We start from the raw sequence: 18937 nt of genomic DNA on the forward strand, positions 1-18937 counted from the left end.
ATAAATGTAGCAGAGAGAGAGAGAGAGAGAGAGAGAGAGAGAGAGAGAGAGAGAAAGCATCATCCCATCTCTCTCTCTCTCTCTCTCTCTCTCTCATTCATTTTCCCGCCAAAAAATCCACGTGAAGTCTTGCGCAGTAGAGAATCTTGAAGACCTCGCATTTACCACCAGTATATTTCAGAATCAGTGTTATTTTTCCAGTTTTCTCCTCTTTATAGGCAAGTATGATGACCCTTGTTGACCCTGAGTACTGACATGACCCTTGTGCTTCATTCCCCTCACCAGTGACCTCCAAAATAGGTCTAAAAATGGAGAAATACGGGAGATAACTGAGAATACGTTAAGTTCCTGTGATGTGTTCGGAGCTGTGGTTCTGTTTATGTTCTCCAAACTTACATTTTTTGCAGTTTTTGAGGTTAATAGGGGATAATCTTACATGTGACTCTTTCTGGGTAATCTTATGGCCATTTTGCTTATTTGTTCATAGGGAAAACACTGAATTGAGTCTTGAAAACTGAGAAAGAAGCGATTTTATGTAAGCATCCTTCGCTGATTTCCTTCGTTCTTTCGACTTATCTTCAGAACATCTCTTTATTTTTTCCTTTTTTTCTGGTTAATAGGTAATAATTGCACACGAAATATCTTCTGGCTAACTTTATAACACTAATACTCATTTACACATAGGGAAACACTCGTAAATAAGATCGAAAAGAGATAAATAGGCAACTTTTATCAGGTAATCTTCTGAGGATAAGACACCACTTCCGCCCACCTCTGTCTTATTTCTTAACTTTATCTGGTTAATAGGCAATAAACACACAAAAGTCCTTCTGGGTGAAGTTATAACCCTAATACTAATTTATATAAAGGGAAGGAGTTGAAAATAAAACTAATAAGGGAGAAATAAGCCAAAGTTACTAATCTTCCATGTTATCTCCCTCGCCACATCATCTAGCATACCCTCCGCCCAACCCCAATCTTACTTTTTCCTTTTTTTCTGGTTGATAGGCAATAAAAACACACAAAAGTCCTTCTGGGTAAAGTTACAATGCTAATACTAATTTTAACAAAGAAAGGAGTTGAAAATAAAAGTAAATAAGTAAAAAGATATAGCCAATTTTATTTTTACTAAATCATCCTCTCTTGTCACAGCACCTCACATTTACCCCAGCCTTACTTCTTCCCTTTTTTTTCGGGTTAATAGGCAATAAACACACACAAAAGTCTTTCAGGGTAAAGTTACAACTCTAACACTAATTTATACAAAGGGAAGGAGTTGAAAATAAAACTAAAAAGGAAGAAATAAGCCAAATTTACTAATCTATCCCCTCCTCCGCCACAGCAACTAACACACTCCCTCTCTCTCTCTTCTTCTCCCTCCCACAACCACAGAAAGGCACCATGAGTGAGTCACCACATCACAGTGTTAATGGCGCCTCCCCTGTGCATGAGAGGTCACGTGATCCTTCCTTCTCCCGCTCCAGGTAAGGGCAGGTTAGGTTAGGTCAGGTAAGGTTAGGTAAAGGTAAGGTAAGGTATAAGATAAGATAAGATAAGATAAGGTTAGGTTAGGTTAGGTTAAATTAGGTTAATTTAGTGGTCGTTAACCTTTTTCAGTACTGGGGCACATTTTTACCTTGAGATCTGTGTACCATTAGACCATTTTATTGACATTAGGAAGGGTCTATGGAGGGCACAAGATTAATGGCCACAGTCTTCACTATTTTAACCCTTTCAGTACTGGGACACATTTTTACCTTGAGATTTGTGTACCATTAGACCATTTTATTGACGTTAGGAAGGGTCTATGGAGGTCACAAGATTAATGGCCACAGTCTTCACTATTTAAACCCCTTCAGTACTGGGACACATTTTTACCTTGAGATTTGTGTACCATTAGACCATTTTATTGACGTTAGGAAGGGTCTATGGAGGGCACAAGATTAATGGCCACAGTCTTCACTATTTAAACCGCTTCAGTACTGGGACACATTTTTACCTTGAGATTTGTGTACCATTAGACCATTTTATTGACATTAGGAAGGGTCTATGGAGGGCACAAGATTAACGGTTTGTGGCAATAAAGAATTAAGGACCACGAGGTTAGGTTAGGTTGACTTGAGTGTTTGTGTATATTTTTTACTACTACTACTACTACTACTACTACTAGGTCCAGGTCAGCAGAGAGGCGAGAGGAAGGCTACAAAACCACTTCCCGGCGCTCTGAGTCTCCTCGATGCTACCGAGAGGAACGCTCAAAGTACAAGACCTCCACAAACTCTCGAAGGAGGTACTCTCGGTCGCCCTCCTACTCCAGGGGACACCGCAGCAGTAGGTGGGTGTATGAGGGTGTGTGTGGGGGTGTGTATAGGGTGTGGGGTGCATCTGGGGAAGGGTAGAAGGGGAGGGAGAGAAAGGTACTTGTGTTAGTGTATTAAAGGGAAGGTGTGTGTGTGTGTGTGTGTGTGTGTGTGTGTGTGTGTGTGTGTGTGTGTGTGTGTGTGTGTGTGTGTATGATGAATATTTTTTTTTTTTTCCTTTTTTTGTGTATGTGTAATTTCTCTTGGTATATCTGCATGAGAGAGAGAGAGAGAGAGAGAGAGAATCCTGAAATTAATATAAAACTTGCAAAAAAAAAAGAAAAAAAACAAAACATACTATCAAAAATCTTTATATAGACGAAAAAAAAAATAACGAAAGAAAACACAGAGAGAGAGAGAGAGAGAGAGAGAGAGAGAGAGAGAGAGAGAGAGCAAACGCCCCATAACACCCCAATCGCTCTCATTTCAGACACGTTGGAAGCCGTGACGACCCAAACCCCAGCAGCTGTTTGGGTGTGTTTGGCCTGAGTCTGTACACCACGGAGAGAGAGTGTGTGTGTGTGTGTGTGTTTCACTGTGTCACTGTTTGATCTGCTGCAGTCTCTGACGAGACAGCCAGACGTTATCCTACGGAACGAGCTCAGAGCTCATTATTTCCGATCTTAGGATAGGTCTTAGACCAGGTACACACCACACACTGGGACAACAAGGTCACAACTCCTCGATTTACATCCCGTACCTACTCACTGCTAGGTGAACAGGGCTACGTGAAAGGACACACACCCAAATATCTCCACCTGGCCGGGGAATCGAACCCTGGTCCTTTGGCTTGTGAAGCCAGCGCTCTAACCACTGAGCTACCGGGCCGTGTGTGTGTGTGTGTGTGTGTGTGTGTGTGTGTGTGTGTGTGTGTGTGTGTGTGTTTACCTAGTTGTAGTTTTGCAGGGCCTGGGCTTTACGCTGGTGTGGCCCCGTCTCCATATCTACGCTTATCCAATTTTTCTTTAAAGCTCTGCACACTCGTTGGTGACACCACTTCCTCACTCAAACTGTTCCACGTCTCAACACATCTTTGCGGGAAACTATATTTTTTAACATCTCTCAGACATCTTCCCTTCCTCAATTTCTTACTATGCAATCTTGTGCTTCTAATGTCATATTCTTCTCTCAGGATTTGTTTTTCATTATCCACTTGATCCATTCCGTTAATCAATTTATAAACTTGTATCAGATCCCCTCTCTCTCTCTCCTCTGTTCCAGGGTTGGTAGATCCATAGCCTTTAGTCTCTCCTCATATGTCATCCCTTTAAATTCTGGAACCATTCTTGTAGCCATTTTTTGTAGTCTCTCCAATTTCCTTATGTGTTTCTTTTTAAGGGGGGTCCACACTACTCCTGCATATTCCAATCTAGGTTTTATTTTAGTACTTATCAATTTCTTCATCATTTCTTTGTCCATGTAGTGAAATGCTAATCCAATATTCCTTAGTGTGTGTGTTTGTGTGAGAGTGAGAGAGAGAGAAAATTACTGTGTTCTCATCTCTTTGTCATTCCTCCACCAGCTGCACCATCTGTTTAGCAAGTATGGCCCCATCAACAAGGTACAGGTGGTGCTGGATGCCAAGGTGAGCCAAAAATAATCATCTTACCTTTGAAACTTGTCTATCTTTTCAATTTGACTTATCTTTTCAGTCTTATCTTCTTTTAAATTGTATCTTAAAATAGTCTTGTTTTAAATCTATCATATCTTTGTGCATCATTTTAACCCTTTTCACAGCAACACAAAACAGTCAGGAGTGTTTATCAAGTGTTGTCTGGCACACACTAACAGCGATGGTCCTGTAATGTTTGTTTTACGTGGATTTAAAAGATTTGTAGTGGTTTGTGCATCATTTTATCCTTTTTCACAGCAACACAAGACAGTCAGGAGTGTTTATCAAGTGTTGTCTGGCACACACTAACAGCGATGGTCCTGTAATGTTTGTTTTACGTGGATTTAAAAGATTTGTAGTGGTTTGTGCATCATTTTATCCTTTTTCACAGCAACACAAGACAGTCAGGAGTGTTTATCAAGTGTTGTCTGGCACACTAACAGCAATGGTCCTGTAATGTTTGTTTTACGTGGGTTTAAAAGGTTGTAGTGTTTTTATCCCTTTTCACAGCAACACAAAACAATTATTAGCACCAGAACCAATGTGTGAAGTCTTTAAGGACCTACATGAAAGTTAGCATTGAAAAAGGTTACATTTCACATTTTTTTTGTGTTTAAAGGCTGGGTGTGGCTGTGTGACTAGTAAAGGTGTCTCAGTGTGATTGGTAATGAGGGAAAGGTGTACCAAGTGGCAGTGAAAGAGTTAAGGGTTTTGCAGTGTGTGTTTGGCTGTTTCAGTGTGATGTGTTGTGGGTTTGTGTGTTGCAGAGGTGCTGTAAAGGGTTTCAAATGCTTGATGTTTCTTGGTTGAGCTGGTGTGGTGTTTATGATGTGGGTTTCTTTAAAGATTGTAGTGTTTTGTGTGGCATTTCAAGGGATTTAAGTCATGTGGTTGGCTGTTTCAGTGTGGTGTTGTGGTGTTGTTGTCTCCAGAGGTGCTATACTAAAGAAGAGGGTTTAAAATTATGTTTCTTGATACAGCTGGTGTGATGTTTGTATATATTTTAAGGGCTTTCAGTAGCATGGTTGGCTGTTTCAGTGTGTTGTGTTGTGTTGGTGTTGTCTCCAGAGGTGCTATACTAAAGAAGAGGGTTTAAAATTATTATCTTTCTTGATACAGGTGATGTGAAGTTTGTATTCTTTCATGTAAGAGGAGAAAGCTGGCCAAGGGAACATAAAACAAAAATAAAAAGGCCCACTTAGTTCCCAGTCCCCTTCCAGGTTTGAGAGATAGCCAAAAAAGAGCTCACCTAACCAAATCTAACCTAACCTAACCTGTTTCCTAGTTTAACATTAACCTAACCTAACCTAACCTATTTTTTCCTCTTAACCTTAACCTTACCTAACCTAACCTAACTTAACCTTTCCCTAACCTTAACCTTACCTAACCTAACCTAACTTAACCTTTCCCTAACGTAACTTAACCTTTACCTAACCTAACTTAACCTTTTCCTAACCTAACCTAACCTAACTTAACCTTTTCCTAACCTAACCTATTTCCCCCCTTAATCTTAACCTAACCTAACCTAACCTAATCATACCCGCAGACTGGCCGATCGCGTGGGTTTGCCTTTATTTACTACGAGGCGATGGAGGACGCGACGGAGGCCAAACAGCAGTGCACAGGGATGGAGATTGATGGCCGGCGGATTAGGGTGGACTACTCCATCACTGCCCGCCCACACACACCCACACCGGGGATATACATGGGCCGGCCTACTTAGTGAGTGGTGGTGGTGGTTGAGATTTATTTATTTATTTATTTATTTATTTATTGATGAGATTAATGCCATCTGTTCTTTTCATTGAAGTTTTTGTTGCTCTGGGTTTAAAAATTTGACATAAAAACAAAACACAGAGAAATGAAATAAATAAATAAATAAAATGATAAAAATAAGAAAAAAATGAAATGACAATAAACTGATTAGCTTACATGGTCTTAAGAAACACCACAACACCACAACACCAGTATACACCAATACACCACAACACCACAGAAACACCACAGCACCAATATACACCAATACACCACATTAACTCTACCACAACACCACAGAAACACCACAACACCAATATACACCAATACACCACATTAACTCCACCACAGTAACACTACAACACCAATATACACCAATACACCACATTAACTCTACCACAACACCACAGTAACACCAATATACACCAATACACCACATTAACTCTACCACAACACCACTAAAACACTAAAACAAACAGAAACACCACAAAAACACACCAATAACACAACATTAATTCTACCACACCACCACAGCTCAAACTACGGAAGGCGAGGTGGTGGTGGCGGTGGCGGTGGTGGTGGTCGTTACGGTGGCGGCGGCGGCGGCGGCGGTGGTGGTGGTGGTGGTGGTGGTGGCGGCGGTGGTGGTGGTGGATATGGAGGTCGGAAAAGGTCAGGGTCACCATACCACAGAGGCCCACCGAGAAGGTCATACAGGTCAAGGTCACGGTCCTATTCACCGCGTAAGTAGTGTGTGTGTGTGTGTGTGTGTGTGTGTTTAAGAGTGAGAGAGAGAGAGAGAGTGAGTGTGTGTAAGAGTGTTGAGAGAGAGAGAGTGAGTGAGTGTGCGTGCATGCATTTGTGTGTGTGTGTGTGTGTGTGTGTGTGTGTGTGTGCACCATAAAATGTCTTAAAATTATATCAGAGAGAGAGAGAGAGAGAGAGAGAGAGAGAGAGCAGCCTCATAAAGTGTTATACCACATTTTATCTCCCTCTCTTGCAGGTCGTTTCCGCAGATTTTAGTTGGAGGCAGTAGTAGTAGTAGTAGTAGTAGTTTGAGGTTCTTGTTAGCATTTGTAAGTGAAGAAAGATTAGAAAATAAGTAAAAAAGTGTCAAATTGAAGGAAAAATGTCAAAAAGATGAGCTATTTTTAAGCATTTGTGTGTATGTGTGTGTGTGTGTGTGTGTGTGTGTTTTTTTTTATTCAATTTTTCTGTCATCAAATTTCCCATCTCTATTATTATTATTATTATTATTATTATTATTATTGGAGTTTTGTATTTTTAGAAAGAATTAAGATACTTTGGGTGTTTAAAAATCTCTCTCTCTCTCTCTCTCTCTCTCTCTCTCTCTCTCTCTCTCTCTCTCTCTCTCTCTCTCTCATTATTATTATTATTAGAAACTTTATATAGGAAGGCAGTATATCTTTGCTTTGTGCTATGGTGGTGATGATGATGATGGTGGTGATGATGATGATGATGATGATGATGATGGTGATGATGGTGCGATGAATGTCAAAAGTGGAGTCATTGTTCTATTATTATTATTATTATTATTGTTGTTTGTTGTTGTGAAGGTGTAACGTTACCCCTGAGTGTTGACATATGCAATTTTGAAATGTTTTTGTGTTTTGAAATATGCAAGTTTGAATCCTCTATTTTGATGTTTGCAGCTTTTTTTTTCTTTCCTTTATTTTCATTTGTGTTTTATTTTAGTTTTTCTTTACTTTTTCTTATTTTTATTATCTTATTTTCTTTATCTATTTTGTTCTAAACTTATTATTTTCTTTCCTTTATTTTTTATTCTTGTTTTTTGTTTGTGTTTTATTTCAGTTTTTCTTTGCTTTTCTTTTCTTTATTTTCTTACTTCAGATTTTCTTATTTTTCTTATTTTCTTTCCTTCCTTTTTCTTAATTTTTTTCATTTTCGTTTTTTTTTCGTTTGTTTTGGTTCTAATTTTTTTTTCCTTATTTTCTTTCCTTTTTTGTTTAATTTTGGTTCATATTTTTTTATATATATATTTTTATTATTTCTTTCTTTTCATCTCATTTTTATATTTTTCCTTATTTTCTTTCCATCTTTTTACTTTTCAACATTTATTTCTTGGTTCTTATTTTGATTTTTGCAGTTTTTTTTCTTATTTTCTTTTCTAATTATTTTTCTTCTTTTCAATTACTTTTTCTTGTATTTGTGTTTATTTTATTTCTCTTTTCCTTCTCTCTCTCTCTCTCTCTCTCTCTCTCTCTCTCTCTCTCTCTCTCTCTCTCTCTCTCTCTCTCTCTCTCTCTTTCTCTTCTCTTTATGCATTTATCTCTTCCTGTTTATTCTTCCTCCTCCTCCTCCTCCTCCTCCTCCTCCCTTTCATCATCTTTATCATTTTTATTGCTCTCATTTTTTTTAAGGTATTATTAAAATGCCTAATTAATTTTTGTACATAGGCCTATAACAGAGTGATGTGTTTTGTTTGCCTACATACATACAGACGTACATTAATATTCAGTGTTGAGTTATTTAGTTATTATTATTATTATTATTATTATTTTTTTTTTTCAAAGTAGACCAGATTTTTTTTTTATTCATTTTTATTTATTTTTATTTTGGGAACTCTCTCTCTCTCTCTCTCTCTCTCTCTCTCTCTCTCTCTCTCTCTCTCTCTCTCTCTCTCTTCTCCATCAGTGAATGCTCAGGGTTCTTTCTTCTTCTTCTTCTTCTTCTTCTTCTTCTTTATACTTCTCTTCTTGATCCTCCTATAATCCTTTTCAAATCCTACTCCTAATCCTTTTGCCAACCTTGAATCCTTTCCCCAATACTTCCCCACCTTGATTCTTTTTATAATCCTTTTCAGATCCTACTTCTAATCCTTTTGCCAACCTTAAATCCTTCCCCAATCCTTTATATTTTGTCTCCTGATCCTTTTTATCTTTCCAATCTTCAATCCTTCTCTATACTTTCCCATCCAATCCTTTTATAATCCTTTTCAAATCCTACTTCTAATCCTTTTGCCAATCTTAAATCCTTCCCCAATCCTTTATATTTCCTCTCCTAATCCTTTTTATAATCCCTTTCCAACTTTCAATCCTTCTCTATACTTTCCCATCCGATCCTTTCATAATCCTACTTCTGATCCTTTTGGCAATCTTGAATCCTTCCCCAATCCTTTATACTTCCTCCTGATCCTTTATCCTGAGTTACAATGAGTCCCCTTCTGTGTGTGTGTGTGTGTGTGTGTGTGTGTGTGCGTGTGTGCGTGTGCGTGTGTTTAGAGAGGTCTTTGGACAGTAACTGGGGCTGTTCTTAAAGTGTTCTGGTCTCTCCTTGGATTCTAATAGTGTTTCTGTGTCAGCCATTGGTGTTGGATTTGACGTGTGTCGTAACTCCTTCACTGCTAATGGTGGGTTTCATATTGGTAGGCTGTGGTAACATTTTATTTATTTATTTATTTATTTTTTTTTCTTAAACTCTTTTATAGCACCTCTGGAGACAACAACACCACAACACCACACTGAAACAGCCAACCACATGACTTAAATCCCTTGAAACACCACACAAAACACTACAATCTTTAAAGAAACCCACATCATAAACACCACACCAGCTCAACCAAGAAACATCAAGTATTTGAAACCCTTTACAGCACCTCTGCAACACACAAACCCACAACACATCACACTGAAACAGCCAAACACACACTGCAAAACCCTTAGCTCTTTCACTACCACTTGGTACACCTTTCCCTCATTACCAATCACACTAAGACACCTTTACTAGTCACACAGCCACACCCAGTCTTTAAACACACAAAAAAATGTGAAATGTAACCTTTTTCAATGCTAACTTTCATGTAGGTCCTTAAAAAGACTTCACACATTGGTTCTGGTGCTAATAATTGTTTTGTGTTGCTGTGAAAAGGGATAAAAACACTACAACCTTTTAAACCCACGTAAAACAAACATTAGAGGACCATCGCTGTTAATGTGTGCCAGACAACACTTGATAAACACTCCTGACTGTTTTGTGTTGCTGTGAAAAAGGATAAAATGATGCACAAACCACTACAAATCTTTTAAATCCACGTAAAACAAACATTAGAGGACCATCGCTGTAAGTGTGTGCCAGACAACACTTGATAAACACTCCTGACTGTTTTGTGTTGCTGTGAAAAGGGATAAAATGATGCACAAAACACTACAAATCTTCTAAACCCACAATTGACTCTAAATATGAGACCAGAACACATTAGACCCCCATTGCTGTTAGTGTGTGGTAGACAAGACTTTTATAAACCAGTACTGTATCGCCTGTATTCTGAAACGCTTTGGTCTCTCACCATCACTGCTTTCCAAAGGCTCTAGTTGAAGATCACCATGTTTTTAAACCCCTTCAGTACTGGGACACAATTTTTACCTTGAGATTTGTGTACTATTAGACCATTTTATTGACATTAGGAAGGGTCTGTGGAGGTCAGAAGATTAATGGCCACAGTCTTCACTACTTTAACCCCTTCAGTACTGGGACACATTTTTACAGTGAGATTTGTGTACCATTAGACCATTTTATTGACATTAGGAAAGGTCTATGGAGGTCAGAAGATTAATGGCCACAGTCTTCACTACTTTAACCCCTTCAGTACTGGAACACATTTTTACAGTGAGATTTGTGTACCATTAGACCATTTTATTGACATTAGGAAGGGTCTGTGGAGGTCAGAAGATTAATGGCCACAGTCTTCACTACTTTAACCCCTTCAGTACTGGGACACATTTTTATGGAGAGATTTGTGTACGATTAGACCATTTTATTGACATTAGGAAGGGTCTGTGGAGGTCAGAAGATTAATGGCCACAGTCTTCACTACTTTAACCCCTTCAGTACTGGGATACATTTTAACAGTGAGAATTGTGTACCATTAGACCATTTTATTGATATTAGGAAGGGTCTATGGAGGTCAGAAGATTAATGGCCACAGTCTTCACTATTCTAACCCCTCACATAAGTTTCTGAAGTTGTATAAAATCACCAAATAGTCACCAGAATGAATACAGTTAAGGGTAATAAATAATCTTATGGTTCTGGTGACAGATTGGCAAGATTTCTAGTTTGTTAAAAGAGAAACATGTCTTGAAAACCCAGCTAGTCATCTCTGTGGCCTTGGAAAAATTGTCATGGTGATAGAACAAGGCATTTTAGAATATAGCAGTGTGTGTGGCCCTGGGTGAGTGAACTAGGGCCAGGGGTAGCCAAGGGTAGCCAGTGGTAGCCGATGGTAGCCTGCAGAGGGTCAAGGGAAGGCTCCAGCTGGTGTGTGGTGTGTGGCGTATCAATAAATAGACTTTTAATATTTTACTTTCTTTATCATCCCAAGGGTTGAAGAACGAGTTGAGATCAAAGTCGGAACGCGAACTTAAGCCGAGACGAAGAGAGAAAAATGAACAGACAGGCGGTTGAGAGGGAGAAAAAAGGGAGAGAGAAAACGAGAGAAGAGTGAAGAAGAGAAGAGGGAGAGAAAGATAGCCAGAGGGGAAGATGGAAGAAGAAGAGGGCAGAACGAGAGATAGAGAAGAGAGGGAAAGAATAATAATGATAGAAGACGTAAAATGCATCGACAATTGAAGAGAAGGAGAGAAAAGATGAAGAAGAGAACAGAGGGAGAGAAGAGGAAGACAGAAGAGGGAGAACGGGAGATAAAAGAAAGAAGAGAGAGAAGAAAGGGAAAGAATAATAATAATCAACAATTGAAGAAATGGGAAGAACAGAGATAGAGAGAGAGAGAGAGAGAGAATAATAGCGAGAGGGGAAGATGGAATAAGAAGAGGGAGAACAGGACATAAAAAAGGAATTGGAGAAGAAGAGAAAGGAGGAAGAGAGGGAGAGAACAATTATAAGAAGACAAAAGCACCTAAAATTGAAGAAACAGGGAGAGGAGAGAAAAAGATAAATGAAGAGAAGAGAGAGATAAAATAAAGAATAAGAGAGAAAATAAGAAGAAATGGAGACTTGGGGAGGAAGAAATGATAGAAGCAAATGAAGAGGGAAGAAAGAAAATGGAAGAGAAAGATAGGAATAAAGAACATGATGATAACAGAGAAATTAGAAGCAGGGAGTGAAAGAAGAGGAAAAAGAAAATAGAGAAGGAAGAAAGATAGGCAAGAGAGAGAGAGAGAGAGAGAGAGAGAGAGGAATAAACACAGAAAATCAAATCAAGCCAAAAAAAAAAAAAAAAATGGAAACTAGGGTACAGCAGTAACTTAACCCCTTCAGTACTGGGACATATTTTTACCTTGAGATTTGTGCCCCATTAGACCATTTTATTGACATTAGGAAGGGTCTATGGCGGGCAGAAGATTAATGGCCACAGTCTTCACTATTTTAACCCCTTCAGTACTGGGACACATTTTTACCTTGAGATTTGTGTACCATTAGACCATTTTATTGACATTAGGAAGGGTCTATGGAGGGCAGAAGATTAATGGCCACAGTCTTCACTATTTTAACCCCTTCAGTACTGGGACACATTTTTACCTTGAGATTTGTGTACCATTAGACCATTTTATTGACATTAGGAAGGGTCTATGGCAGGCAGAAGATTAATGGCCACAGTCTTCACTATTTTAACCCCTTCAGTACTGGGACACATTTTTACCTTGAGATTTGTGTACCATTAGACCATTTTATTGACATTAGGAAGGGTCTATGGAGGGCAGAAGATTAATGGCCACAGTCTTCACTATTTTAACCCCTTCAGTACTGGGACACATTTTACCTTGAGATTTGTGTACCATTAGACCATTTTATTGACATTAGGAAGGGTCTATGGAGGGCAGAAGATTAATGGCCACAGTCTTCACTATTTTAACCCCTTCAGTACTGGGACACATTTTTACCTTGAGATTTGTGTACCATTAGACCATTTTATTGACATTAGGAAGGGTCTATGGAGGGCAGAAGATTAATGGCCACAGTCTTCACTATTTTAACCCCTTCAGTACTGGGACACATTTTTACCTTGAGATTTGTGTACCATTAGACCATTTTATTGACATTAGGAAGGGTGTATGGAGGGCAGAAGATTAATGGCCACAGTCTTCACTATTTTAACCCCTTCAGTACTGGGACACATTTTTACCTTGAGATTTGTGTACCATTAGACCATTTTATTGACATTAGGAAGGGTCTATGGAGGGCAGAAGATTAATGGCCACAGTCTTCACTATTTTAACCCCTTCAGTACTGGGACACATTTTTACCTTGAGATTTGTGTACCATTAGACCATTTTATTGACATTAGGAAGGGTCTATGGAGGGCAGAAGATTAATGGCCACAGTCTTCACTATTTTAACCCCTTCAGTACTGGGACACATTTTTACCTTGAGATTTGTGTACCATTAGACCATTTTATTGACATTAGGAAGGGTCTATGGAGGGCAGAAGATTAATGGCCACAGTCTTCACTATTTTAACCCCTTCAGTACTGGGACACATTTTTACCTTGAGATTTGTGTGGGACCATTAGACCATTTTATTGACATTAGGAAGGGTCTATGGAGGGCAGAAGATTAATGGCCACAGTCTTCACTATTTTAACCCCTTCAGTACTGGGACACATTTTACCTTGAGATTTGTGTACCATTAGACCATTTTATTGACATTAGGAAGGGTCTATGGAGGCAGAAGATTAATGGCCACAGTCTTCACTATTTTAACCCCTTCAGTACTGGGACACATTTTTACCTTGAGATTTGTGTACCATTAGACCATTTTATTGACATTAGGAAGGGTCTATGGAGGGCAGAAGATTAATGGTCACAGTCTTCACTATTTTAACCCCTTCAGTACTGGGACACATTTTTACCTTGAGATTTGTGTCCCATTAGACCATTTTATTGACATTAGGAAGGGTCTATGGAGAGCAGAAGATTAATGGTCACAGTCTTCACTATTCTAACCCCCCACATGAGTTTCTGAAGCTGTAGAAAGTCACCAGAATGAATAGGGAAACACATCATGCTACTGAAGGGGTTAAGGGGTTTGGTTGCTCACTTTCTCATATATAGCTGTCTGTTAAAGTCTCTCCAAGACAAGACAATCATTAGTTAGTTTGGTTTGAAAGAGTTTAATTTGGTTCTGAATCAGTGTTAAGGAGTGGAAGGGTGAAACAGTGGCTGGTTAGAGCTCAGGAAGGTTCTAGACTGGTTAGTGAGGTTTCAAAAGTTCAAGGAAGGTTCTAGACTGGTTGGTGAGATTTCAAAAGTTCAAGGAAGGTTCTAGACTGGTTAGTTAGAGTTCAAAAGTTCAAGGAAGGTTCTAGACAGTGGTTAGTGAGAATTCAGGAAGGTTCAAGGAAGGTTCCAAATTGCAGTTAGTGATGTAATGTGTTGAAAAATGTTGGGGGTTGGGTGGGGTTGATTTCTACACTATCAATGCTAAAAGCAGTAATTGACGTCTTTTATGAGGTTTTTGACAGATTAACACCATTTCTACATTCTTATCGCATAAAAACATAAGTGACAGGTTTTCAAAGAGGTTTTTATGGTTCTAGTAACAGATTAACACCATTTCTGCTTTATTAACAAGAGAAACAATAAGTGACAGGTTTTCAAAGAGGTTTTTATGGTTCTAGTGACAGATTAACACCATTTCTGCTTTATTAACAAGAGAAACAATAAGTGACAGGTTTTCAAAGAGGTTTTTATGATTCTAGTGACAGATTAACACCATTTCTGCTTTATTAACAAAAGAAACAATAAATGACAGGTTTTCAAAGAGGTTTTTATGGTTCTAGTAACAGGTTAACACCATTTCTACATTCTTAACAGGAGAAACACTTGAGAACATGGCTAGTCATCTCTGTGGCCTTAGAAACTGGCTTAGATTAGAGAGAACAGAGCATTTTAGAGCAGTAAGCCACAAACGAGCCATGCAGGAACATTGGTGTGGCTACCATTTTTCCCGCCCTTCCCAATACAATATTAACCCCTTCAGTACTGAGACGCAATTTTACCATGGTTTTTGGGTACGATTAAACCATTTTATTTACATTAGGAAGGGTCTATGACGGTAAAAGAAAAGAAAAAAGATTAATGGCCAGTCTTCACTATTTTAACCCCCAGCATGAGTTTCTGAAGCTGTAGAAAATCACCAAATAGTATCACCATTTATACAACGAAGGTCAGAGAAACACACACACACACGGTAGCTCAGTGGTTAGAGCGCTGGCTTCACAAGCCAGAGGACCGGGGTTCGATTCCCCGGCCGGGTGGAGATATTTGGATGTGTCTCCTTTCACGTGTAGCCCCTGTTCAGGTAGCAGTGAGTAGGTACGGGATGTAAATCGAGGAGTTATGACCTTCTTGTCCCGGTGTGTGGTGTGTGCCTGGTCTCAGGCCTATCCGAAGATCGGAAATAATGAGCTCTGAGCTCGTTCCGTAGGGTAACGTCTGGCTGTCTCGTCAGAGACTGCAGCAGATTAAACAGTGAAATACACACACACACACACATCACTATCATCACCATTTACATACAACGAAGGTCAGAAACACACACACACACACACACACACACACTCGATATAACAGTAAATCACGTTAGACATGGACGAAGAGAGCTAGGAGGGGAACTGGGAGGCTTCCGCCGTAGTGGCGTTACGGCCCGCCCCGCCGCCCGGTGGGTTGATGACGTCACAGCCTGGCCCGGTGGTCTGATGACGTCAGAGCCCTGGCCGGCCTGGCGGTCTTATATACGTTACGGAAATAATTTTGAAAATGACCTCTCGAAAAAACACAGCCAGACCCAAATGCTTTACAAATTCTGACTTGGCACAAATTTTAAATAATTCCTAAAATATAACGAGATTCAAAACTCCAGTAATAGTAAAGATTTTTCAAAAGAACTATAAATAAATTGTTGGAACCTTGATCCCTCATTAATAAAATTAAATGTCCGCCCATTCTCACTTCAAAGGAACGAAACACGCTCTAAAAGATATGAACAGTCTTTTCCAACACTTTTGAGAGAGTTAGAGCCAGATATAAATAATTTGCAGGGGTACTAACAAAACTATTATTGGAACACTAACACCGTTAGAAAACGATTCCACTCACCACTAATGACGCTAACCAGGAAGGTGAAACACTTTTAGACACGCAAACTATTTTTTGAAAACAATAATAACTTGATGCTGGCTCAAACAAAAATTTTCCTTGGATCCTCCTGAAAATTTGGCGCCAAAAACGCCCTTATTTAACACCCAAAACAACGCCAACAGCGACATTCTGCGCCTCACACGCGCACGGAAAACGCTTCAAACACACCGAAATACTTGTAGAAAGCATCAAATCTTACTATTCAGTCCAACTGTTCAAATGAATTTTCTACGAATAAAGAAATATCATCTTGGATTCTGGGCAAGATGGCGGCGGGGCCGTGGAGGGATCGAACCCCCCCCCTCTCCCATTATATCTCACTTAAACCTGGCCCTGGCGGCTGTCTCAATGGCTGATGAGAAAGCTTAAGAACGCGGCTGCATGCTGTGGCAAGACAAGGCTATGATATTGAGAGCTAAGGGAGGAAATGACTAATAAATGAGGGATCTTGTCCGGCAGACCTCCCCCCACCCTCACCTCAAAAACATCATTTAAAAATGGCACGTAAGGCATTTGATGATTTATCCTGAGTTATCCCTTGGCTGTGGCTCGCCTTAAATAGACACTCACTTTGATAACGTAGTCCTGCTTCTGTGGTTCAGTTCCGTGGCTAAGTCCAGTAATAAGATGAATTGGAGACGTGGAGACACCAACGCAGTCTTGTTATTGTCACCAGAACCTTTCAACACTCGTGAAATCCCGTACAGTCACTTTAATCAGAGCCGCTTGAGTTAATATGTCACTAGAATCATAAAACGCTAAAATCCCGTGTTAGATCAACTGGAGGTTTTTAAATGCGGTAGTAGCTGCTCACTCGCTCACCTCTCGATATCACGAGAGACTGAGGAGTACTGGGAGTGGGAGGGGCTGGGTAGCAGTAGCACCACATGTACAGTACGTGGCGCCGCTGTCTGTCAGCGTAACCACAGTCGCCTCACTAACTAGCATATTACTTGAAAAGAAAGTTTGCCATCAGGTTAAAAATTGGTATTGATACTACTGCATAGACAGTCCTATACTTATATTCGCACTAATAGTAATGCTATAATTATGTATTAAGTAATGTGAATCCTGTTAGTTCCTCACTTAACGCGCGCATTAACTAGAATATGACATTTTGATCAGGAACGCCTTAATCAGGCTACTTGTTGGTCTACGCTTGCTTCTTAATGTAACAACCATCAAGCAAACCTTTCCTTACAGCGGAAAAAAAAGACAACGAATCGGCCTAATAACATGATTACTTTTCTTCAACTGACGACATCGTGCAAGGCCTGGAACACTAGTCATTCACTTCTAAATACAACACACTTCAAAGAACGAGTGGTTATGTAATGTTTACCAGGCGTCAGGACAGGAAAATATTTAGTTTAGTGCCCCCTTCAATTCTGCAACATGCAACAATCAGCAGCATCATAATTAATACATGGAGTGTCTTCAGGCCTTTCCAAAATGTGTGCAGGTGTGGTGAAGGTTTGGTAAATGTGGCGTGTCAAGTGTATTGATTTTAGAGTTTTTCAAGTGTGTGTGTGTGTAATTCACTTCGGTCGGCTGCTGGTCACCCATCCAGCCTTCCCCATTACGGAGCGAGCTCAGAACTCATAGACCGATCTTCGGGTAGGACTGAAGCCACAACACACTCCACACACCTGGAAAGCGAGGCCACAATCCCACGAGTTACATCCCGTATCTATTTGCTGCTTGGTGAACACACCCTACACATTAAGAGGTTTGCCCATTTGCCTCGCCGCTTCCCGTGACTCGAACCCGGACCCTCTCGGTTGCGATCCCAGCTTGCTAACCACTACACTACGCGGTGTGTGTGTGTGTGAGAGAGAGAGAGAGATTTATCACCACCACCAACACTACTACTATTATTATTGTTGGTGCTGCTACTACTACTACTACTACTAATAATAATAATAATAATATTACTACCAGCACTAGCTACTACTATTAGTCTATTACCTTGCCAATCTATCACCAGAACCATGAAAGCACGAGTATCTTCACCTGGAGCCCTTGGAAAGCAGTGATGACGAGAGCAAAGCGTTTGAGAGTACGGGCCTACGACAGATGGAATTATACAATGTCTCAGTTTAAAAATGAATATGGATCTCTGTAATATATGTGTTTATTTGAAAGACGCTACAAGTTAATGAATATAGCATGTGCAACCACGTGTCTCTGTATCTAATGTTATCAGTGTGGGGGTGACGATAAGGGGTGGGAAGTGTGTGTGTGTGTGTGTGTGATTTCAGTGCTGTCAAAAGATAAGTTAGGAATGTTGAACTGATTAAAGGGTTGTTAGTGCTTTTATTATTATTTTTTATAATACAATAACTTTTCTTACGCAAGAGAGAGACCTGCCAAGAGAAACAAAGCATAAAAAAAATTAAGTCCCACTGAAACTGCAGGTTCTCTAAAAAAAAAAAAAATTAAAGGAATTAGCCAAAAGATAGGGACAAATGTCTACTACTACTCAGCATATAAGTAGTATTAGGAGTATCAGTTTATATATGATGAAATAAGAGAAAGCGATCAAAACACGATACAAGCAGGAATGTGATTAGTAAAGAGGGAAAGAGGAGAGAGCAGAGGCCTTTGGGAGTGCGAGGAAAAAGTTATTAAGGTTGTTAAAAGGTCATGAGATGTAAGGAGAAAATTAAGTCGGAAAGGTCAGGGTGACGTCATTGCAGGGTGGCCAATGAGAGAGGCACTCCGGATGACAACAATGGCCTCCACCAATCACAGGGAAGGTTCTCTGCGTCTATCTCTTCCTTCGAATGACACGCCTTTTGACTTAAGCTTCTTATTGTATCGCCAAAGAAATACAAATTAGAGGGTTAATAAGCATCTAAACAAACCAGATTATGTATCTAGAATAAATCTATGTGTTTTTAGTGGTACATTATTGATACCTTATTCAAATCAAGGAAATTGAATATTATAAAATTTTAAAATAGAGAGATATAACACAAATATATCTAAAGAATTAATATATCTTTAATATCTAACGCATTTTTGGGAGATCAATTGTGATTTTTAAAGTAAGATAAAAAAAATTTGT

The 18937-nt window shown here is 39.5% G+C and overlaps 1 protein-coding gene across 3 annotated transcripts; it reads left to right on the forward strand.

The window, feature by feature from the left end:
- The first annotated feature begins 92 nt into the window (after positions 1-92).
- On the forward strand, positions 93-18444 carry LOC123518853 (transformer-2 protein homolog alpha-like). Of its 3 annotated transcripts, none has more exons than XM_045280080.1 (8): positions 93-218; positions 1393-1484; positions 2171-2335; positions 2791-2870; positions 3881-3945; positions 5519-5694; positions 6262-6470; positions 17855-18444. In XM_045280080.1, the coding sequence occupies exons 2-8, from the start codon at positions 1402-1404 to the stop codon at positions 17860-17862; spliced, it is 786 nt and encodes a 261-aa protein (XP_045136015.1). In that variant the 5' UTR covers positions 93-218; positions 1393-1401; the 3' UTR covers positions 17863-18444. The 3 variants fall into 3 exon arrangements, with proteins under 3 accessions (XP_045136015.1, XP_045135868.1, XP_045135939.1); XM_045279933.1 differs by lacking the exon at positions 17855-18444 and adding an exon at positions 11090-11459 and having other exon boundaries at positions 2791-2872; positions 3883-3945; XM_045280004.1 differs by lacking the exon at positions 17855-18444 and adding an exon at positions 6731-7385.
- Positions 18445-18937: the final 493 nt, after the last annotated feature.

Source organism: Portunus trituberculatus, chromosome 1 (genome assembly GCF_017591435.1).
Source record: "Portunus trituberculatus isolate SZX2019 chromosome 1, ASM1759143v1, whole genome shotgun sequence".
NCBI lineage: Eukaryota > Metazoa > Arthropoda > Malacostraca > Decapoda > Portunidae > Portunus > Portunus trituberculatus.

Bases quoted from the DNA above. Each gene is read 5' to 3' on its own strand.
- LOC123518853 (XM_045279933.1), top strand. From the start codon at position 1,402: ATGAGTGAGTCACCACATCACAGTGTTAATGGCGCCTCCCCTGTGCAT. The intron at 2,336-2,790 runs GTGGGTGTATGA...CTCTCATTTCAG, and splicing joins AGGGGACACCGCAGCAGTAG to ACACGTTGGAAGCCGTGACG. The intron at 6,471-11,089 runs GTAAGTAGTGTG...TATCATCCCAAG, and splicing joins GTCACGGTCCTATTCACCGC to GGTTGAAGAACGAGTTGAGA.